Source organism: Penicillium odoratum (genome assembly GCF_028828045.1).
Source record: "Penicillium odoratum strain IBT 22623 chromosome Unknown utg000008l_segment0_segment0, whole genome shotgun sequence".
NCBI classification, from domain to species: Eukaryota; Fungi; Ascomycota; class Eurotiomycetes; order Eurotiales; family Aspergillaceae; genus Penicillium; species Penicillium odoratum.
In genome coordinates this window covers 674,619-697,211 of record NW_026643150.1, presented here as the reverse complement: position 1 = coordinate 697,211, position 22,593 = coordinate 674,619, and the positions used below count along the sequence as shown (strand labels likewise).

Sequence of the window (22,593 nt, the reverse complement as noted above, 5' to 3'; positions counted from 1 at the left end):
ATACAGGGTCAGCCCGATCTCTAAAGATCGTTGCATAGCTGAAAAGACCACCCCTCGTGAATCGTTCATTGAAATCAAAAAAAGCAATCTCTTCTCCGGTTCACCTAAATCAAAAGCACGGAAAACGCCTTCCCGAAACTGCAGAACGGCAATGATAACTTTCAAGGTGGATATGGCAATAACACAGGCAGGGAAGGAAGACAAATATGTATGTGACAACTCATACTGGTGAACAGGAACATTACTCCTCGTCAAGACTGAAATCAGTGCCGTTGGCACTGTCAAAGTTGGAGTTGTTGAAGGTAAGCTTGAGCTTAGGTTGCGCTCCGGGGGTACCAGCAGTCAACGGGGTGTCGGCGCCGGTTGACTGGCCGTCACCAATGGAACCAGGTTCGTCAAAGTTGGCAAACTGGGGGTAGCCCTCAGTCTGTCTTCTTAGTTCCGACAAACATTTAGCCTGGGTGATCATTAGTATCGGGAGAAAATAAGGTTTTATTCCAATGATGTGCTTACCTCGATATCATTCGCATCCTGGAACAAGACGCTGCCATCCTCGTTGTAGGTCCGAGCATTCTGGCAGAGCAGGTGGACGTCATCCCGGAACTCTTTCAAGCTTTGGTAATCATCGCGCTTCAACTTTCGCTCGATGTTTTCTATCGCGATGGGGTTCTTGATAATCATGTAGTAGTCGGGATACTGTGAGCGCGGCGGGATCTTCATAAAAGGCTCGATGATGGCACGCAAAAGAGGGCCATCCTCGCTTTCAGAGCCCTCGGCCGGGATCTCCTGCTCCATATCCTTCAGCGCCTGAATGGTGCTGCTAACGATTCGGGTCAAAGTGGCACGATCGGCACTACTCAAGGTTTCGGGAACCTTGGGCTGACGGCCTCTCTTGCGCTTGGGTTGGGGGTTTTCTTCAATGGCTTCCTCGGCCTTGCGCTTTGGTGGAGGACCGCGGCGACGACCCTGCTTCCGCTGGGGAGTTTCTTCTTCATCTTCATCAATAATGGATGGTTCGGGTTCTGGTGAAGAATCGGCACCTTGTGCCTTCTTGTGCTTCTTGTCTTTTCTAGCCGCACGTTCAGCAGCACGGCGCTCATTTTTCTCGATAACTTGCTCCAAGGTGAGTCTTCCTTCTTCCAGACCTTCCATAGCATCCAGGAATTGCTGCTCAGACAGGCCATCGTCGTATCGGGTGACCTTGCGTTCACGAGCACCGCGACCATAAACCTCCGCCTCAACTTCCTCAGTGACGGGGTTATCCTCCTGCAGATAGATATCCGGCAACTCTTCCTCGCACATAAGACGGGGGTAGCGCTTTCCAGGGCCGTACTTGTCATTGAGCTCTCGTTCCCGATCCATTTGCCGGAAGATCTCGATCTCGCCTTCAGAACGAGCCATGATTTCGTTCAGGTCCTCATCATCCATTTCCTCTTGTTCACCGATTTGATCAGCAGCTTCTGCAGTATCCAGAAGGGTTCGAAGAAGGGCGTCACGCTCCTCATTGGTGGACTTGTTATCGAATTTTCCGGCTTGGATAACCTTGCCGTCCATGTCAAGCTTGAACTGGGCGCGCTCCAGAATCTTCTCCTCAACGGAGTTTGAACTGATAAGTCGCAAAATCCGAACCTCGTTCTTCTGACCGATACGGTGAGCACGATCTTGGGCTTGCAAATCCTGGTGAGGATTCCAATCAGAATCGTAAATGATGACAGTGTCAGCAGTCTGCAAATTCAAACCAAGACCACCAGCACGGGTGGAGAGCAAGAAGCAGAAGTAATCGGAGCCAGGGTCGTTGAAGACCTTCAGGAGATCGGATCGATCGTCGGACTTTGTGGAACCATCCAGACGAAGGTACTTGAGACCACGCATGCGAAGAAAATCTTCCATAATATTCATGATCTGGGTCATCTGGAAGAACATCAAGACACGGTGACCAGTGGCACGGAACTTGGGCAGGATACGATCAAGCAGTTCAAATTTACCGGCCGTTCGCCAAAGAAGGTCGTTGGTCATGCGAGTAGGGTTCATCTGGTCCTCAACAGGCTCAAAGACGAAGGGATGGTTGCAAAGCTTCCGCAGCTGCATAAGCATGTTGCTGAGACCACGCATGCCAGTCTTTCCACCCTTGCCGTCACCGACAGCGATTTTGTTGGTAGTGACAAGCTGCTTGTACAGCTTGGCCTGCAAGGCGGAGAACCGACACTTGACAACACGCTCTTGCTTGTCGGGCAGATCCTTTTCGACATCTTTCTTCAGGCGACGGAGCAGGAATGGGCGAAGAACCTTGTGCAAACGACGAATCACAAGCAACTGCTCTTCTTCGCTCAGGTCCATACGATCTTGGCCACCAGTGTTGGCAAACGGTGTGTTGAACCATTCGTCGAACGACTTCACAGACTTGAAGATATTAGGGAGAACAAAGTTCAAAAGAGCCCAAAGTTCAGGCAAGTTGTTTTGCAGCGGGGTACCAGTCAAAATCAGACGATATCTGCTGGTGTAGTACGATGATAGAGTGCTGCTCAGCTTGGAATTGGCGTTCTTCATACGGTGACCCTCATCAACAATCATGTGAGTCCACTTGATCTTACTAAGAATAGGTCGGTCCTTGATGATGTATTCATAAGTCGTCAGCAGAACCTGGAAGTTACCCCAGCGAATCTGCTGTTGCTGCTGCTTTCGTGCATTCGGAGGTCCCTTGTAAACCACCTTGGCAACGGAGGGAGCCCACTTGTCAAATTCGATGTTCCAGTTGGTGAGTGTACTGAGAGGCACAATGACCAGGAAGGGACCGTTATTTCTCTTCTTTTCAATGATGTGGGTGATCAAACTGATGGTCTGAATAGTTTTTCCAAGACCCATCTCGTCTGCCAAGATACCGTTCAAGTTGTTGTTGTACAGCGAAATCATCCACTGGAGACCCTTCAACTGATACTCCTTCAGAGTACCACCAACAAGAATACTCGGCTGTTCTGTAACCGTCTCCTTGATGCGGTGGGCCACAGCATAGTAATCGATTGTCTTCTTGTTGGGATCTTGATCAGCCTCGTCAATCTCACTGTTGGCGATCTCTTCGTCTTCATCCTCTTCCTCATCCATCTCGTCATCTTCACCGTACCGCTCAGCCTGGTTACGCTGCTGCCGTCTGACTGACGCAGCGAGCTCTTTCAAGAACTTGTCGGTCTGGTTCAGCAAGTGCGTAATACGAGAATCCTTTGCCTGTCCAAGCAGCTTCAGGTAGGTTTCCTCATCGTTGGCTTTCAAAGCTTGGAGACGTTGCTTGGCGGTACGTTCCACACGACGCTGCTCTTCACGTTCCATATGCTGGTGATGCTGAACCATCATACGACCCAGTTTCTGAGATCGGGCGCGGGTCTGAGCTGAGTTGTTCATGAGCTCGGCAGTGTGGGCCATAATAGCTTTAAGCTGAGCGAACTGTTTCTGCTTCTCCCGAGTCTCGCGGGCATCCCGCTGTTGCTTCTCGAGACTCTCGGTGACTCGAGCTTCACGTAGCGTAGGCTTCTTCAGACGGCGGTGAATGGAACGGTTGGCAGTCATGCCTTGGCTATATTGGAACATCTCTCGGGAGATAGTGTCCCGAAGTCGCTGTTGCTTGGCATACTTGTCCAATGCGGAAAGCTCGTTGAAGATTCGAATCTTCAATGAGTCGTCACGGGTCGGAGTGTCATTCTTAGCAGTGTCCCAAACACCGATGGCAGACGACTGTTCAGCAAGTTGCTCACGTCGGCGACCCATCGCATGAATCAAAACATCATAGCGACGCGCACGGATCTCTGTCATGTCAAGGCCATAAGGCCAAGAAGCTGGGATGGTGGGACGATTCCTGCGAATGCGATATTTGTGGTAGTTGATTTGCTGGTGCAGGATTTCGGGTTGCTCGAGATTGTTGTACCATGTTTTCTCAGGAGTAGCATCTCCATTGCTCGCAACTGGTTCGACTGATCCTTTCTCAACCTCACTAACAATCTTCTCTGCCGCTGCAACCATCTTCGGGCGTGAAGGGGCGACTACCGATGTATATTCCTGCAGGCTCTGCATATCAGCTGCTGTGAGGGGTTGGTTGTTTTTTGCTTTCTCGTGCAAAAGTTGTTGGTGTCGGTACAGATCATATTGAGCTTTTGACCATGGCCCATTTCCGATCGTTGCACCTTTCTGGGCAGTGGATTGGGGCTGAGCTTGCTGTGATCCAGCGCTAGACGGCGTCGAGGCATTTTGACCTAATTAAGCGGTCAGTCATGAACAAAAGAGCTCGAATATCGGATGTGTTGGAAGTACTTACCCTGAGCACCATTAGCGGCAGCAGCCTTTTTTTGTTGGTAAGCCATGACCTGTACGTAGACAGAAAGGAAGTATTTGTAAGTTTCCTTTTTATCGCTTGGGAGGTCGTCAACTCGAATTCCCTTGGCGTCCATCTGCGTTTTCATCTGGCGGAGTTTCTGTGTCGAGGTTAGACATCTGACGGTGTAGACAGGGGAAATACGGCAACGAGGGAACACATTGGTTGGAAAATTAGGGTTGGAAAATACTTACGTGAAGAATATCCTTCACTTGATCACCATTCAAGTTCTGTAATGGGTTCGCGCCCTGGGCCGCATTGGTGCCATTGGCTGACGCCATATTTGGCGCCGACTGGGTGGAAGCCATGGTATGCGTGATTTCTTTTTTTTTCAATTCATAGATAGGGATAAAAGGTTGGTGGTGGTGCAGAATTGATAGAGACGCGGAGTTGGAGTGAGTGTCGCGAACTCCACTTTGTTCCTACAGTAGGTCGCGACTAGGAGACCAGGGAGTAGTAGGGTGGCGATGGGAAGGGTGGAACGGCGACGACTATGAGATGATTGGGGGATCGTGGGTGGCCGAAACGGGTTGTGAAAGGACCTCTTGGCGATAAGACGCGATGCTTAGGCGCGTAGTCGGCGGTTCGGGGATGCGATCGATGGGATGGGGGGGGCGGGCGGGTACTGGGAACAAAAGGGGATAAAGGGAATTAAATGGGGGGAGACCAGGGATCTTCACAGTGAATGCCGTTAAAAAAGTGAATGGCAGTCGCTGTGGGGGGATGGCGCGTGGACGTGGATGGGAATGGAGATAGAGGGGACCGAGTTGCGCGACTCTCTCTCGGGGAAACCTGGGTGCTCTCTGAGTTGGTAACAACAGGAAGGGAGGAGATTTCAGGAAAGTCACGTGTTGGCTGATTCAGCCTGGTCTGTGCTGAACGCAACTTATATTCTGTCTTAGTATTTTTCAGACCCCAGAATGACTAAGGCAGCATATCCAAAATTTGGTACTCGGTAACAACCGAGCTACTTTATAGATCCAGGTTTACCTTATTCTTAACGTCATCATGGTAGGCTCTCCGGTATGGCGCAATTTTATTTGTAGCTAAAATCAACTGGATCAAACCCCATGTGCGGATAAGCTCAAACGTTCCCTTCAAAAGAATTACAAAGCTGCTACCACAAGGCAAATCTGTAGAGAAATGCCATTCTAGTAGTCAACAGTAACAGGTAAAACGCTAGAGAATTAATAATAATGAAATCCAATGTTCATCATGAAATTAACAACTCTCAATTCCCCCCAAATAGAAAGCCTTCATTTCGTTCCTACGCTGTCGGTGCAGTGGACAAACTGCGCTTCATGGGGGGTGGAGGTGGAGGAGGCTTCTTTGCACGAGATGGAGGAGGTGGTGGAGGACCTTTTTTGCTCAGATGGGTCGAATTCAGGGCCGTATAACTGGGTTTCCGAGATGCTACACTGCTGCCATGGGAGGTAGCCGGGGAGCATGATCGATCGCCATACATGCGTTCCGGGCTTGAGCGACCATACGAGCCGTAAGAGCTGAATTCAGAATCGGCGTATGGATCAGCCGCTCGAGTATTCAAGTACGTGCTATTCCGTCGGTTGGCAAGAGTTTCGCTATTCGTTCGTTGAATCCACTGCGATGCGACTGGGGACTGATCTTGCCGAAGCTGAGTCGGTCCTTCAAAAGTGGGAACTCGACTCAGAACGGGGCGGGAGTAACCATTGCTAACAGGTTGGGCTTCTCGCTGGACTTCTCTCGGGAAAGTGTCTGCCAGGTTTGACGACACAGTCCTAGTCGGCCGGATTGTGGGCCGGCTCTCCACTGCAGTCGTAATCTCTTCCTGTACGGGCTCATACCGCTCCTGGTACGAATGTGCTGTGTTGGAGCGGGCTCGTGTGGGGCGACGTGGCGCTGGACCTTGGCCGGATCTATACAAGTTAGCACAAAGTTCTCCCACTAGTGCTTTTTGGATACTAACCCGCCAGGCCAATCATTTCTCAGCTGCAAAAGTGCTTCCCGGCAGCGATCGTGGTATTCCAGCTGGGCGTCCAAAAACGCGCCCAGGTCCATAACGCTGTCGACTTCCGACTCCTTGATGTCCTGCATACGGCGGAGCACTTCGTCATTGGCCTCTTCGTATTTCACTTTCTGGGTTCGAAGCTCCTCTTCGACTCGGAAATCTTCTTTCTTGGCCTTTTCCATCTTGGAAAGTGAGGTGTCATATGCCAGTCGTCGGCTGTCCAGCTTCTTGCGCGCCTGTTGGTACTCTTTCATTTGAGTAAGAGATCTCTCCTGTGACTCAAGCCAGCTTGAGGTCGCCTGTGCGATGTAATTCTCTTGAATGCGAGCAACGCGCTCTTCGATCCTTCCAAACACTAGACTGACTGTCAGTCATGCAATTTCGATGGTGGGAACGAGTATCAACTCACTAATCAGGCACTGCCCGTATTCGGAGTTTCCGTCAAAGTCCTCCCCATGGCTGACCATACTGCCTCCCAGGTGAGCGATTGGCAGGGTCTTTTCCTTATCGTCTCCCTCGGTGCGTTTCGAGATGGCCTTGACGTAGGCAGTCATGGACTTGTGAATGTGATCAATACCTGATAATTAGGGATCAGTATTGAGTGGTAAGACGGTAATTCAGGGATGCAAACCTTCATGGCGCACACCCATCTCCGTCTCCATAGCCTTGAAGTCATCCGACTGGCAAGTCTTGGCCTCACCACCCATGCGCTCCCCCGCCCATTGCTTGAACCGACCGATTCTTTTATTCACGTGCATTGTGGACGTAGCTGACCCTTCCAGACGAGGTAATGAGTGGTATGGTTGATCGCAAATTTAACCGTCGCGGCGGAGCACGGAGTAGTGATCGAGGGGGTGATAAATGCAGTGAAAGTCTTATGAAACGATTGTGATATTTTCCGAACGCGATATACCGATCCGGAAGATTAGGTCAAAACGAAGGTTATTGCCTGGTGGAAGATGCGGAGGGGAAGAGTGAAGGGGGGGGGGGTTGGGAAGGAAAGCCGGGGCAAGGGAGAAACTTGATATAATTGTACGAAGGTACAGGGTACGTAACTGGTTGTCCATCCAATCTGATTTTTTGATTTTAATTAGTTTAATTTATCCTCATGGCACGCAATTGCTTTTCCAGACAAAGTTTCTCGAATTTCCCTCCCTAAAACGTTTCACTGCATGCAGAGATACAGTACAATGGTGTCGATCGGTGGGGAATGCGCCTCAACAATGAATTGATTGGAGATGGAGAGATTGTTTCATCCGCCCCTCGCCACCATCATTCAGTTTCATTACAGACAAAACTCTCAACCCCTTATTGATGACCAAAAAAAGAAATAAAAAATAAAGGGAAAAAAGTGAAAAAAAAAAGCCAATCTCCCCCCTAATCCACACTAGGAACAACCTGCCAGGAGATTGAAAGTGTTTCAAATGGGCTCGACCATACGGTTAAAGGTGACACGCGTTAGTGGATCCATTGGTGGGGGAAAACCATGATTCCAATTGGAAGACCAGGAAGTTGTCCCGGATCTTCAATTGCTATAATTATCTTCAGAGAAAGCGACACGCCACCTCAAGGAAACAGGGTCCTGTGGATAGACCAGCTTGCAATCCAGGCGTCAATTGAATCGATTCCAATCCAATTGCCGATTGCTCAAGATTCCTTGAATGGTCTACGTATACCTGGGCATGGTACCCCCCAGTTGTCGTCTGAGCGTCTCCGGAGTCCGTAAAAGTTTGCGGGTGTTTCAGTTCACCCTTACATATTGCCAAGCCGTGTATGGTGGTGGCGATGAAGATAATCACGTCGAATCATAAAAGATGATTAATCCCACTTAATCTACTCCTTCTGGTGCTTCGCAGCAGGGACGCTCACAATCTTGGTCATGCTTATCTATTCCATATATGGAGCTAGAATTCTACTTGTGGAAATTGTTATCGTATTCGTATATTTCATTTACAACGTAATAAAGACAAGCATCGTGGGTCTGCACCCACAGCCGAATGATAATGAAATGAACCGGTTCGCGACAAACTCACTCACGCCCTATGAGAACTCGAGGATCAATCGAGAACGAATCCATAGGATCCACCTGATTCTCTGCCGCTAACAAAACGTCAAACTCATTCCATGCATTATTCAAGATGACAGGAGAAAGATCCTCCAGCCTAACCGCCGACTCAGGAAGCGCAGAAACCATCCCGCAATCTAAATCCAGCTTGTTCCCGCCCGACCCAACTAACCCAGGTGATGCCAATGGAGGTGTTTTAAGCTCAGACAAAGTATCAGGCGTTAAAGACCCCGGTGTCGGACATGAACCATTCTGAACCACACTACTCGCATACTGACCCGGCGTAACGCCGAGGATCTTCTTAAACACACGATGGAAATGGCTGGGCGTCAAGCCTGCTTGAGTCGCCAGATCGTACAGTCGTGGTTTCATCCCCGCGCTGACCTCGTCCCGGATTGTCTGGCATGCCTTCTCAACCATGGCCGCTTGGGGATTACTCTGCGCTGCCGTGCCGCATTGTGGTCGACAGCGCTTACAGGGTCGAAAGCCTGCTTTCTCGGCTTGGGAAGGAGTATTGTAGAATTCGACGTTTGCGCGTCGAGCGAGCCGCGCGCCGCAGGACGGTCGGCAATATATTTTTGTTGTGAGGACGCCGTAGACGAAGTTGTTCACTGTTGTGTCGCGCTTGGTGATGGCTTGCCACCGCTCAGCGGAGGTGGAGGTATCGGATCGGCTGAGGCGGGGGATTTTTAGCGGGGCAGCTTGTACACTGGTCATCTTGGAAAGGCCTTGGTAAGATGAATCAAATTTGCATAGACCCTGAGGCCGGGCAGTGAGGAAATGAGGAGGTTTTGTAGGTAAAGCTGATAAGATCCCAAGCTGGTCCCCAGTCGCACCCATGTCACTGATTGGTCAGTTTAGGATCAACGATACTATGACTGATAGTTCCGCCTCTTGTCTCAACTCTTCCTATATATCAGGTTTACCTTATCAATTGATGGATCAGGGTCATTTTGCTGGGCATTGATTGATTGGAAGGACTATAAATTGGAAAGTAGCACATGCAAATGTTGTGTGACATCGGAACGGTTAGGATTGACACTAAATATATTTCTCCGGGTACATTAGAACTGCTCTAAGGTGTGTTGTAGAAACGGTTTTCTAGTGAATTTTGAATTTTGCAAATTATTTATTATATCACCCTAGACTTATTGCAGATGTCCATATATACTGGATGATCAAAAAAACTCCCAAAAAGGGACAGACGGCAGGCAAAAAATCCATTCTTAGACATGCATCCAGTTCACCAAGCACTCGAAAATTACGGCGTCGCAACTTTGAAAGAGCGGAAATATTTTACGAAAAGTATGGGAGACAGCCTGGAGTAGTGGGAACTGGCTGCTTCAAGTTCTATCAAGATATGGATGTAGCCCAACTTCAAGGCTCAGGTGCCAGAGCATCCAGATATCGGAGACGAGTCTTAATTGAAGCACTTGCTCCGAGGTTCAGACGCCGTCGTCCATGTCACTCCAATCTGGACGTAGGTTCCGTTCTATGTACTGACAAGATCTACAATCTATAGGGCGGCATCAGGACATTTTGAAGTTTCATAGATATATCATTTCAGAGCCCCATTGGGCCTTTTTGATTTTTCCGTCCTGCCCGACATGAGGTCAACCCCGGACCCCATTCCACCGCCCTTTTTGTTTTATTCAGAAAAAGGATGGTGACCACAACCTTAATTCGCTAAGGGCGCATGGGACGCTTATCCGCAGTCGCCTAGGTACATATGTCTCATAGCAGAAGTCCATTTTCAACCCGTCACAATAAAAACTCCACAATACATCACTACCCTTAGTCCTTGGTCTTCTGGGTACCACGGAGCAGACCAGTACGGCGGGCAGCAATGAGACCGGCCTTTTGACCCTGGGTGGCGTAGCGGGAGATGGTCGAGGCCTTACCGATGTGCTGGTGGTTACCACCACCGTGAGGCTGTAGAGATGAAATCTGGTTAGCCAATGGAAAAGAGGGCATCTCGAGTCGTCAAAACTTACGTGATCGACGGGGTTCATGGCAACACCACGAGTCTTGGGCCAAGAGTTGCGCTTGACAGCGAACTTGTGCTTGGCGCGGGAAGCCTTAAGCAAAGGCTTGTCGGTACGGCCACCACCGGCGACGATACCAACCATACCACGGGCGGTGTTCTTGACGACCTTCTTGGCACCGGAGGGGAGCTTGACACGGGTCTTGCCCTCCTCGGGGTTGTGGCCAATGATGGTCACGTAGTTACCGGAGGTACGACCAAGAGCACCACGGTCACCAGCCTTCTCCTCAACGTTGGTGACAACGGTACCCTCGGGCATGGAGCCAAGGGGCAGGACGTTGCCGACGGTCAGCTGAGCGTTCTTACCGGCGTAGATGAACTGGCCGGTGTACATGCCCTCGTTGGCAATGAAGGTCTCGGTGACCATCTTGAACTTGTAGGGGTGACGGAACTGGACCTTGGCGAGGGGGGCACCGCGACCGGCATCGTGGATGATCTCCTTGACAACACCACGGGTGTATCCGTGGCGCTCGGCGAAGTCGAGAGTACGGAACTGGGCCGGGGTCTTGTTAAGACGGGTGTTGGCCGCTGTACGAGAAAAAAAAATCGCTATCAGTAATCCAATTCCTTTCGCGCATGTTGTATGTGGTAGCCGTAGGGTTGTTTCCATCTCTTTTCTGCTCTGGAGGGCAGCGCCGACAATTTTTCGAATATAGGATGTGTTTGTGGGATTTTGATGCGGTCGCACTCACTGAAAATGGATCCACGACCCTTCCTCTGGTTACGGATGACACGACCCATGGCGACTGTCTGTAAAAAGGAAGAACCCTGTGTTAGTTTGAACGAGGAGGACAGACGAGGTCGGGGACGGTGGAAGGGGAAGGTCGTACCTCGAATTGCTTGTCGTTTGGGAGGATGAGAAATCGACGGAGAATGGGACTGTGTGGGCTTTAGGGCGCGGTCGCTAACCAAACCCAATCAGGGTTAGCGTTCCGTTGCTTATGTAATTATCCATGGTTTGTTTAGATCACATGATCTGAACAACTAACCTGAACTGCTTCAAGTTCTTGCGAGAGAACGAACTGCATTGCCATTTTCTTTCAAGAAATGGCTAACCTAGGATCAAAAATTGTCCATAAACATTCAGAATTTCCTTAAGCTAAAATTACTTTTTTTTCTTCTATATTATAGACAGTATTATCTGAACCTTCCATTCAGATGTTCATCTCGCCTACACTCGATGACCTAATAAAGTCACATGACCAGACCGTTAGCCCTGAAATCATAATCACTTGGCGGGCATCATCGCCGACCATGCACCTCCATGCGGAGAACAGGATCTTATCCTTTTCAATGAAACTGATCAATCATTGAAGTGAGGTTTTTCCCTTTCTATGCCCCAAGTCTCATGATCGTCTCTCTTTGAAGATGAATCAAATCAATTTTAAGGGGTGGCTATGTCGAATAAGCTCGCGCATCAATTCGCAAGATTTGCCTTGAATGAACCCAACAATGGTCACAATTTAATGGTCATTGCGTTTTAGCCTAGTTTCATTATCTAGATTCATGAAATTGACTTCGAATGCTGCATATTCGTGATTCTCTCTATTCCATTACAATATACAATGTATACATATTGATACAAAAACCCTCGGGCCATTTGAACCGAATCCAATCCATTTCATTAATGATGCTCAAATAGCTGTAAGACAGAAGGGTTCGAAGTACGTAAGTATTCTGTTCATACTAGTTGCCAACGCGGGCGCGAAGACCCGACGTGACGCTTCCTGCGCGGACTTCCACTTTATCCTTCACATCACCTTCCATCTTCCATCATTTCCACCATGGCACCCACAGACTCAGATCTGTCATCACTATCATCGGCACCACCAACAGACGACGAAGCCGCTATGGCTATCGACGAGAAGCCTGTTGGTATCGCAAAATACTTCAGAAAAGAGTCTGAGACTCCGCCGCCAAAGCGGGAGCCATCACCACCACATGAATATGTGCTGGCAGACAACTCCAGTATCGCTGTGAGTTTTCCTGTCGCCGATAAGATCGCCTGTTCTTATAAATCCAAGAACACGTTTAAGACGCGTTTACTTCACTCACGAACACGTTCGCTGACCTGTCGCAATGTTTAGTTCATCGTCATGTTCCGCGCGCGATTCCACGACGCCTTTCCTCGCAACCTGCCACATTTTGGTCCACAGGACATCGAGAGAGGTGTTGAAGAGCCCATCCCGGGTGAATATATTGAGCGACTGCTTTGCGCATTGTTAGGTCTTGTTTTGAACCGCAAGAAGGATGTTGAGTATGTTCGCCACCCGATGCTTGGTCCCGCTCAGAACCTAAAGAATCCGCGCGCTTTTGGCGGCCGCCGCCAATTGACTACATAACGTAACGCTAACCGCATGTGTGTTGTTATTAGACGGAATCATTATACACGACCGCTAGAGGAGGCAATTCATACACATCAACCACAGTGGCCCAAAGCATGGGAGGGCAAGAATCCCCTTCACGGGGGTCGCAGTTTTACGACCATGACACCCGAAGAACGCGTATGCAATTGATACCTTGACAACGATTAGGAATCGCAATTCTAATACTTTCGCTTTCCTGATATAGCTTGAGCTACTTAGGTCTTTGATCCTCTGGTCTCTTTCGTCATCTGAAGCCATTCAGGCCAAGATCAAGGAGTCTTACAAGCAAGCGCGCCATGACGACGACCTCAACCAGCCTCTATCCGTTCAATCGTGGGGCCGTGATAGTTTGAAACGGCGATACTGGCTGATCGAAGGGCAAGATGACACTAATTTCCGTTTATACCGTGAGAGCAACCCCGCTCTCAAACATGTCAGCTGGTGGAGCGTTGCCGGAAGTATCCCCGAGATACAAGATCTCGCCGAGAAACTGCAGCAAGAGAAAGGCACAAATTCGAAGAAACTTGCCGAGAGGATATATAATGCGATTCCCCGGTTCGAGGCATCAGAAGAGGTATGTTACTGCATGGATTTTACGAGGGCGCCAGAAATTGATCATAAAAAAGAAACGAAAACGCCGGGACTACCGTCTTGCTCGCAAGGCCGCATTTACCCGACCCGATCCTGGATTTTCTATGTACGAAGGTCGAACTCGTGGAAAAAAGTTGAAGTATACGTACTCTGAAGATGAGGATATCTTCTCCGACGACCAGCCTTCCAGACGATCCGCTCGCAATGCATCATCCAACGTGGCAGCCCCCGAGCCTCGTTCTCGATTCACGGCCAGCGGGCGGCAGATTCGTTCCCGTGCTGGAGGTCTTTATGGAGAGACCTTGCTTAGTGGACAACGTGAAGACTCTGAGGAGGAAGAGGAGGAGGACACTGCAAGACCGCAGAGATCCCGAATTTCCACCAATCCCAACGGCTACTCTGGATATGCTGCTGATGATCTTGAGGACGAGTCGGAAGCCCGGTCCAGTGGAAATGAAAGTGGAAATGAGTGGCAAAGCGGAGACAATGAAAATGGCGTTGAGGATGAGGAAGTAGAAGACTCAAGCGGGGATGAATCCATTATCAACGGAGAGCCTCCTAGTCTCGTGGTTCAACTTCGTGTTGGCAAAGGGAATATGCAAAGTGAACAGAAACCAGCCAACGATGAGCCTCCTCCTGCGCAAGATGTTCAGATGAAGGGTATCCGTGAAGTCGTGCCATCGCCATCCGCCACAGACCAGGAGTTGAAACCCCTAGCAGAGAAGCTCCCGCAGGTCCCGATAGGCCCAGTAGTGGCCGCACCAGCCATACCCTCCAAACACCAGGAGACCGCCCTGCCGATGACGGCGGATGCATCAAACTTGCCCAATATCTCCACGCCACAGGTACCGAATTCCGTTCAGCCCGAGGAGAATGGATGGATTCAAGATAGCAACGGGGCTGAGAGTCGACCGGGTGCTGGACTGACTCAAGTGCATGCTCCTACTCAAGGCTAAAATCTGATACCCGGGTGCTAATGTTCAGTCTTGGATGTTGAAACATCAGGCCTATGTATTTCTTTGGAGGTAGCACTTTCAGTTGCTCATTATGAATTATTTCCCAAGCTGCGAGAAACGCGGCCATCGATAGGAATATATATTGGACTAATACGAACTTATGCCATCTGCGATTTAGGAAATGTAGGCACAACTTTGGCTGATGAAAGAGAAAATACTCTAGATATTGGGATATAGAACAGAAGAAAACAAAGTTAAAATAAGACCCAACGCCAAAAATGCTAGTATCCAAGCATCTGGATCTAGATTCAACGCCCAGCGTAACAAAACTCAATCCGAACCAGCATTGGAAAACTGGGCCTCGTAGAACTTCAAAAACTCCGGCAGCGTTAGCCCCATTGCCCCTATAGACAGCGAAATGTGTTCATGACGATCTACTCACTTCTTCAACTTGCGATGCAACACGTGGGTTCTTTGTCCACTTGGGTGGAAGTTTCCAGTTATTGACATCATACCACCATCTGCGAATCCGACTGCCAACCGTTTGTCCACTGAGAGAGGCGTTGCGGTTCCAGAACTTCCAACCGGAGAGCGCAAGAGTCCAGACGGTACCTTGGATAAGTGGAAGAAGGACCTGTAGATTATTCGAGTGAGCCATTATATCTCATAAAATCCATCACACAATGCATATTTGGAATTGGTCACAAAGGAGGATTCCTCGTGATGTAGAGGGTATGGAAATGTGCTTACCTGGTCTCTCACGGTAATCCACGCCACCCGCCCCCAGGTGTCAGCATCCTTCAAGCTAGCTAGATAGCTCTGCTCGAAACGAAGGTCCGGGAGTGGAGGGAGAGTCTGGTGTCGGCGAAGGGGTCGAATTACCCGGTGTTCATCGACAATGTCCGAGGCAAGGCTACCAGCTTCCGAAGCTGGGGCAGCGACCACGGGGTGTTTCTCCGAGGCCGCGGTGGAAGGATTGATGTCGTGAGCTGCGGAGGGATGACGTTGAATTGAGGCTGTTTGGATGATCTCAGGTATCTCCAACGTATGATCGGCCATGATGATCGGTTTATGAGTATACAGCTGTAAACAGGCTGGATGATTTATTGCAGGAGACGAACATCATCAAAGTGGAGTCGGGGACTTGCCGCCCCGACACCCGGCAGAAAAGCCCCTCCATCCCACCTACTCCTCTTATCCCTCCTTACTTTTTCCCAATTCTCATTTCTCTTCCCCTTATTCAATTCATCACTTAAATTGTTAAAAATGGCCGCCCCTCAAGGATACCCTCTGCTCTGCCTGGAGAACCCTCTCCTCGATATCCAGGCTCGTGCTGATGCTGCTCTTCTGGAGAAGTATGGCCTGAAGGAGAACGATGCCATCCTTGCTGAGGATAAGCACATGGGTCTCTACGAGGATCTCATGAAGCTTGATGCTAAGCTCATCCCCGGTGGTGCTGCTCAGAACACTGCCCGTGGTGCTCAGTACCTGCTCCCCGATAACTCAGTCCTCTACATTGGCTGTGTTGGCAAGGACAGCTACGGTGAGATCCTCAAGAAGACCTGTGAGGAGGCCGGTGTCCACACTGAGTACCGTGTGGATGAGACCCAACCCACTGGCAAGTGTGGTGCCGTCATCACTGGTCACAACCGCAGCCTGTGCACCCACCTTGCCGCTGCCAACGAGTACAAGCTCGAGCACCTTAAGCAGGCCCACATCTGGGACCTCGTTGAGAAGGCCAAGTTCTACTTCGTCGGTGGCTTCCACCTGACTGTCTGTGTTCCCGCCATCCTGGCCCTCGCTGAGGAGGCTGCTGCTAAGAACAAGGTATATACTTCCTTGCCCGAATTGGTAAATCATGTCAACTCACGCTTTCAACTCTAGCCCTTCATGCTTTCTCTCTCCGCTCCTTTCATTCCTCAGTTCTTCAAGGAGCAGCTGGACAGTGTTCTTCCCTACACTGACTACACCGTCTGCAACGAGACTGAGGCTCGTGCCTACTCTGAGAGCCACCAGTGGGGTACCGAGGATGTTGTCGAGATCGCCAAGAAGCTCGCCCTCCTGCCCAAGAAGAACACCCAGCGTGCTCGTATCTCCATCGTTACCCAGGGCACCGAGCCCACCATCATTGCCGTTGCTTCCACCAGCGGTGATGTTGAGATCAAGGAGTTCCCTGTCCACGAGCTCTCCAAGGACGCCATTAACGACACCAACGGTGCCGGGTATGTTTACAGGTCCCTACAGTTCCCTATATTGCAGTCAGCTAATTGAATCTCAACAGTGACGCTTTCGCTGGTGGTCTCGTCGCTGGTCTTGTCGCTGGCAAGTCTCTTGAGGACTCCGTTGACATGGGCCAGTGGCTCGCTGCCAAGAGCATCCAGGAGCTTGGACCTTCGTAAGTCTTCTGTCCTTATTCACTTTTGATTCTGAAAGCAACTTACTAACATGTCATTTTTTATAGCTACCCCTACCCCAAACAGACCTACTCCCGGTCTTAAATGGTCACCCCTAAAAGCCAAAATCAGTAATGAAGACCTTTCAACACAAGATTTTCCACAACGGAAAATCTCGGTGCATTGCAATACCAATTGATCATGCACCACCAACCTTTGGATGTTTCAACCCTCTATACCCAAATATTTTCTTAGTTTTTCCGTTTTCTTATAAAATTTCGACTTGACGTCGAGAGACTGAACAAAAGGCACTCGACCCTTGGTCAAAATATATTTTTCTTCTCTAGTATCTGTCCTTACCTAGATGAGAAACTTTCGGTTATCTTGAATGTTTGTTACGACCATGTCTGCGACGGCATCATGTGCAATATAGACTCGAGCATGGGAATTCTCAAAGTGCCCCGTTTTCAACAACGATATGATGAATTAACACGCCTATCTGATATGTCCAAGATTCACTTGTAAAACAGAAATAATAACATTCATTGCATTGCATTGACTAGACGCATTGATTGCATAGAACCTATTCTGGACTCAAGCCTTCTTCAAATCATACCTCGGGCCATCGTACCATTCCTCCAAGCCGAAAATTGGGATAAACAAAAGCAGGGCTGATAAAAGCAGATAAAGGATTTTGCTGGTCGTGACTGGACTTCATCTCATATGAAAAAGGACAACAAAAAGAATAAGAAGAATAAACTCAATGTGAAAATGATTTTCCCAATCAGTCTATCGCCTCGTTTCGATTCCCATTCCGGTGTTGAAAATACAGTGCATACCATCCCCCACACGGAAAGGAAAAGCAGAGAACAATCAACATGGAAAGGAAATGAGGGGTTGGGGATATCAATACATCTTAGAAGCACACCACGAGCATTCCTATTTTGACGATGACAAGGACATGGAAGGGTTCAGCCGAACCTAGTTCCAGAAACGCAGCTGCATCGGAAAGGAGATACCAAAGTGAGCATGAGCATACAATCACTGTCCATGCGGTCTGTGCTGGATATAGTCTTTGTCCATAAGAAACGGTAAAACAGAGCACACCGATACCGGGTAACTAGGGAAATTGATTCCGGTTGCGCAGGTAGGATAGTTCGATATCACTTTTTCGCATAGCTGATAGGTGTGGGCTGTATGTGCAAAGCACATAACGAAATGGTTCATACTTATCGTAATTAAGCCGCAAGGAGGCCCTAATCAGCCCCCCTGGCCACATGGCGGAGTCTGCCCGATTGCACCGAGCTGGGTGGCTGTTTTGCGGTGAGGGACAAGCCCAGGAGGGTACTGGGTCGCACCAGACGCAAAACTGCTGGCAATAAAGGCATCATTGGCCCATGACGGAGCTTGCATGCTGGACATGGCTTGAGTGGGGAACTCGTAGGAGCCGAAAGTCATTCGGCTGAGAGGTTCTCGTTCCCATTGGTTCATAGGGGGGTGGGCCGGGGCTGCAGCGGGTGAGTTGGAAGACGCCATCCACGAGGGAGCAGATGGTGTGTCGTACGAGTTTGAGAGCTGGGCCTGGGCCATAATACTCTGTCGGAGTAGTTCGTTGGCCATCTGCTCCCGGGATGGTGACCGTTCGGAGATGTTACCACCAACCGAGGCCATTGAGGGCAATTGGGGTTGTTGACCAAGTCCGGGTGGAGTCCGCGGGGATACAGCGCTTCTCAAGGACCCGGGAGAAGACGTATTCCATATACTTGGTATGCTTGGCAGAGCAGCCAGTGGCGTGTATGGCTGGGCAGATGATGAGCGAAGGGTCTCTGTATTGTGAACAGGCGGCCCGAGCCCAGGAGGGGCCATTGGCGTGCCAAGAGGCTGTACACTCTGATCATTAAAGGGAAAAGCATGGGGGGTAGGTCTGATATGAGCGGAAGGCGTGGGCATGTCTCCAGTGTCGTGTAGGAATGGTTCAAACTGGCCAGGAACACCAGGCGCATTCTCATATGTATCAGACTCAACGAGACGCTCAACACCTTCCACGATACGATTCATATTGGCAGACATGGATGCAGAGGCAGACTGAGAGCCCCCAAACATGCTGTGACCCTCGACAACAGAATTGGAGTCTTGATTTGGTGGTGGAATGTCTTCACGCTCAATGGTAGCGCTTGAAAGTGTATCCTGGTGAACATGAGGACTGGAGAAGAATTGAGCAGGCAGTCCATCTTCCTGGTAGATGAATGTCTTCTTGTCCTCATCATCAACAAGGGCGATGGGAATTCTATTTCTCACAACCATATCAAGACCGTCGATTACAAACTCGCGGACTCGATACAGCATTTCCATGTTTGGGTGGCTTCTTTCAACGCCGGGATCATTCAATCGAGGCTTGAGATGCTCATCTGTAGCATAGTATCGGCGGCGAGTAGCTTCTTGATCTAGGGGCGCAAATCCTAGGCTTTCTTCATCTTCTTCGAGAAGATAGTCAATCTCTGGGAGATGCACAACATCAAAGGTGGACGCGAGGAGAGTCAGGGTTCCAGCGTAGATTTTCCAAAATTCCTGGATTTGAATCGATAGAGCCGAGTCTTTCTCTTCCTTCTGTGCAAGAAGAAAGTCGCAGGTAGTGAGAAGCCAGGAGCTGTAATGACGTAGAGCAGGCAGGATACGACGGGCAACTACAGTCACCTTGTCTGGGACATTGTCTGTGGATCTGCTATTCGAATCATCCACAGCGAAGCGTTCCAATTCAACCAGTAGGATTTGCAGCAATGTGAAAAATGTCTTCACGTTAATGCGCTGGAAGAAAATGCGTGCATTCGCCGATTCTTCGGTGGACCGCGCTCGAGCGAAATCCTCCGCAGCGATATTGACGAGACAATACTTCTGGAGTGTACCCTCCAGTGAGCGCTGTTCTCGAATATCCACGGCAAACTGGCTCATGACTTCACTCTCTAGCTCATCATGTTCGGAGAAGTCGTTTCCTTTGTAACATTGCGCATGCAGATAGACAAACCAGGGAGCCAGAGCTCTGCCTGGAATACCCGCATCCTCGGGGCGGATCAGCTCCCGTTTGGCCCATGCGTTCATGACCTTTCTGAATTCTATCTCCAAATTTCCCTTCGCAGAGGGATGGGGGTCCCGGGCGGACAAGGCTCGATATAGATGATAGGTGGCGCGGAAATGGTTACCATCGGCGAGTGCAATAACAGCCAGTTGGTTGTGTGATGCGCCAGACGTCGGGTATATCACGGAAGCTAAATCATAGTACCCAATAGCGGGGCCCCAATTGCGATCCTTACTGACCAATTCCGTTTCCCGATATCGAGAGAGGTCGCCAAGTCGAATAAGGGTTGCATGGCAGGATTGGAGAATGCGCTTGCGCAAGTCAGGAGTGATCGAGGACGGGGATTGCGCAGACAGATCTGAACAACTCATTAGTAACCTTCAATGGGCCGCTGGATAAGCAAATTCAAGGGTATCGCGCACTCTCGAAGTTGAATTTGCAGGCAACCTTCTTCAATTCCAAGATTCCAGAAAAGTGAGACGACAGATGCTGGATATATCCTCGGTAGAATCGCTGGCTCGACTTGATGAAGTCCAAGTAATGCTTCTCTAGCTTCCGTTTCTCGACTGGCTTCTTCTTGACGTTCTCCTCCTTGTGCTATCCAATTCGCACTAGTCAGCTACATGATGTTACGTGCCTCCTCCAGGTCGGCACTCACGCGAGACAGCTTCTTGCGAAACCGGGTGTTGAGTTTCAGATGCGCATCCCACAGGCGGCCTTCAATATCGTATTCGCGGGCGGCATCGAAATCCAGGAGAATAGCATTTTGAGCTGCGGTGCGGAACCTGTTCGACGAGAAGCCATTCAGTCAGCGTGGGCCGAGAGTCGCGCGGCCAGAAATAACACTAACTCGGACAGATAGTGCGAGAACTCCACGAAGGTCGGTTCCTTGTCAGCGAGGCATCGCAATAGCTCGCGTTCGGCATCAAGCGTAGTTCTAAGCCCGACCGTCGTTAGCATCATTATTTATCGCTTATTCTTTTAGTTCGGTTGTCGCTGGGAGCAAGGAGCACTCACTGCCACGCATCCGGGAAGGACGCCATAATCGGGGGGAGGGGAATCCCGTTAGCCCCACTGGGACGCCCGTCAGATGGCTCCTTGAAAGACGTCAGACTTAAAGAACAGTGGCCAAGCCATCAGTTCTGGGGGAAGGAGTAGTTGAGGGGAGGAAATTCAGATTCCGATATCAAGAAAAAGCGTGGAGTAAAAGGCACAAGCGCGGAAACTCCCCCCTTTGGTTCGAAGGTCTGATTGGCCACTGAGCAAAAGTGGAGATTTTCTGTTAGCAAGATTTGCGTGCCTCTTTCTCCTCATAGATATCATATTGAGCCCATACAGTCAAAGCCACCTCACAAAACATGGCATCTGTGAGAATGAAATCTTTTTTCTGATCAGGTCGTGACTTCGAAAACACGTCATTGAAGGCAAATCGTATAGAACCTTCGATTCGTGGTTTAGGTGTATCTCGTGAAATGCTTATTTTGTCTGTCGGCACAGGTGGTTTATTTGGGTCTTCTTTTCTCCATCTCTCGACGACCAGCTTCGATTTCATCACGCAAACAGTCAATGAGACGTTAACTCCGGTTCTTGTCCAAAAGTCCATGTCTTCAACGACTTTCCATTGCGTTTCGCTAAACCCCACTTCCAGGGCGATTGTGGGCCAATCGTGGGGGTCCTCAGGCCCCCAGGCTGCATCAGCGCTTTTGGTACCATCGTCATGGTGCACATGGGCAGCACCCCATATTAAGAGTCGTTTTCGTGCAATGGTTGTTGCCCAATTATCGAACAAAACGAAGAATCTACCCGCAGCTGCTTGGTGTGGCTTTGAGACCGGCATGATGAGAAGATGGGTTGAGGAGTTTTCATATGATTTCCACGATTTTGACATTAGATCATCATTATTAAATCCTTTTGGAAGGTGCACTCGTCCAATTTGAAAATGAAATATGGGTTTCGACTACACTCCCGTTTGTAAACCTCAAGGAAATACTGTATCCCACTATACTCATATACTGGTATTTTAGAGGATGCCATAATTGCGATGAAATAGGTAGTGAGATTTCCAGGTGGCAATCCTCAAACAGGTTTGTGGAGGTTCTCGCTGGTGAAGTGGATATTGATAGCATATCCCGTTCACTCGTAGCGTAGCGCAGATGGTACCGAATGAAAGGGAACTATACCTTACAGTATTTATGTGGGTTTGAATATTTAGGATCATAATGATGATACCATTACGGAGGCGAGTAGTGGCCACGAGGACAGAACCTTTAAATACTACACCGCCGACTTCCATTTTTTTACCTTCTCCTCTCTTCTCTTTTTTTTCTCTTCCGCTATGCATTAATTTGGAGAGCCCTTTGACCCATTGACTGATCCGGTACGAAAGAAGGTATAATACTGGATAGGATATCGAGTAGGAGACTAAGTAGGAGACTAAGTAGGAGATTCAGTAGGAGATATGGTAGGAGGTGTGGTATAATACCTAAGTAGCGCAAAGCCTCTGGTATAACAGTGCCCTTACTGCATATACCTACCCTACAGATGTACCTAACCGCTACAATACTCAAACTACTATCTATAATCCAATCCATGTCCATAGCAGTTCAAAATAAGTGGTTCACAGTAACAGAAATTATCACAGTCGCAATTAGCTCGAAGTCGATGTTATGAGAGTGGAAGCCGGCTTCTTCTAGCGTTCCATTTAGCAGACTAAGACAAAAACCGACCAACAACTAGTTACTAATAACTTATACTGCATATA

General features: G+C 49.4%; 9 protein-coding genes across 9 annotated transcripts; 2 read left to right on the top strand and 7 right to left on the bottom strand.

The window, feature by feature from the left end:
* Positions 1-241: 241 nt before the first annotated feature.
* On the bottom strand, positions 242-4,665 carry N7520_010486 (putative RSC complex subunit (Sth1); the record flags this gene model as incomplete). The annotated part of the gene is made up of 4 exons (XM_057144419.1): positions 242-457; positions 514-4,238; positions 4,301-4,457; positions 4,552-4,665. 4 exons carry the CDS (start codon positions 4,663-4,665, stop codon positions 242-244), a joined length of 4,212 nt encoding a protein of 1,403 aa, XP_056990173.1.
* A 959-nt stretch (positions 4,666-5,624) lies between these two features.
* N7520_010485 (uncharacterized protein) lies at positions 5,625-7,102 on the bottom strand (the record flags this gene model as incomplete). The annotated part of the gene is made up of 4 exons (XM_057144418.1): positions 5,625-6,252; positions 6,303-6,699; positions 6,754-6,921; positions 6,976-7,102. 4 exons carry the CDS (start codon positions 7,100-7,102, stop codon positions 5,625-5,627), a joined length of 1,320 nt encoding a protein of 439 aa, XP_056990172.1.
* A 1,271-nt stretch (positions 7,103-8,373) lies between these two features.
* mpt (putative DNA repair and transcription factor Ada) lies at positions 8,374-9,126 on the bottom strand (the record flags this gene model as incomplete). Its single annotated transcript, XM_057144417.1, has 1 exon — positions 8,374-9,126. The coding sequence occupies one exon, from the start codon at positions 9,124-9,126 to the stop codon at positions 8,374-8,376; it is 753 nt and encodes a 250-aa protein (XP_056990171.1).
* A 1,077-nt stretch (positions 9,127-10,203) lies between these two features.
* Positions 10,204-11,194, bottom strand: N7520_010483 (60S ribosomal protein uL2; the record flags this gene model as incomplete). Its single annotated transcript, XM_057144416.1, has 3 exons — positions 10,204-10,341; positions 10,404-10,981; positions 11,146-11,194. 3 exons carry the CDS (start codon positions 11,192-11,194, stop codon positions 10,204-10,206), a joined length of 765 nt encoding a protein of 254 aa, XP_056990170.1.
* A 1,043-nt stretch (positions 11,195-12,237) lies between these two features.
* N7520_010482 (uncharacterized protein) lies at positions 12,238-14,366 on the top strand (the record flags this gene model as incomplete). Its single annotated transcript, XM_057144415.1, has 5 exons — positions 12,238-12,429; positions 12,541-12,710; positions 12,828-12,957; positions 13,025-13,393; positions 13,446-14,366. 5 exons carry the CDS (start codon positions 12,238-12,240, stop codon positions 14,364-14,366), a joined length of 1,782 nt encoding a protein of 593 aa, XP_056990169.1.
* A 330-nt stretch (positions 14,367-14,696) lies between these two features.
* Positions 14,697-15,425, bottom strand: N7520_010481 (DUF1770 domain-containing protein; the record flags this gene model as incomplete). The annotated part of the gene is made up of 3 exons (XM_057144414.1): positions 14,697-14,744; positions 14,809-15,000; positions 15,117-15,425. 3 exons carry the CDS (start codon positions 15,423-15,425, stop codon positions 14,697-14,699), a joined length of 549 nt encoding a protein of 182 aa, XP_056990168.1.
* Positions 15,426-15,632: 207 nt separating this feature from the next.
* On the top strand, positions 15,633-16,864 carry N7520_010480 (adenosine kinase; the record flags this gene model as incomplete). The annotated part of the gene is made up of 4 exons (XM_057144413.1): positions 15,633-16,193; positions 16,251-16,588; positions 16,648-16,761; positions 16,828-16,864. The coding sequence occupies 4 exons, from the start codon at positions 15,633-15,635 to the stop codon at positions 16,862-16,864; spliced, it is 1,050 nt and encodes a 349-aa protein (XP_056990167.1).
* A 1,155-nt stretch (positions 16,865-18,019) lies between these two features.
* Positions 18,020-20,795, bottom strand: N7520_010479 (uncharacterized protein; the record flags this gene model as incomplete). The annotated part of the gene is made up of 4 exons (XM_057144412.1): positions 18,020-20,190; positions 20,255-20,429; positions 20,491-20,617; positions 20,683-20,795. 4 exons carry the CDS (start codon positions 20,793-20,795, stop codon positions 18,020-18,022), a joined length of 2,586 nt encoding a protein of 861 aa, XP_056990166.1.
* A 319-nt stretch (positions 20,796-21,114) lies between these two features.
* On the bottom strand, positions 21,115-21,669 carry N7520_010478 (uncharacterized protein; the record flags this gene model as incomplete). Its single annotated transcript, XM_057144411.1, has 1 exon — positions 21,115-21,669. The coding sequence occupies one exon, from the start codon at positions 21,667-21,669 to the stop codon at positions 21,115-21,117; it is 555 nt and encodes a 184-aa protein (XP_056990165.1).
* Positions 21,670-22,593: the final 924 nt, after the last annotated feature.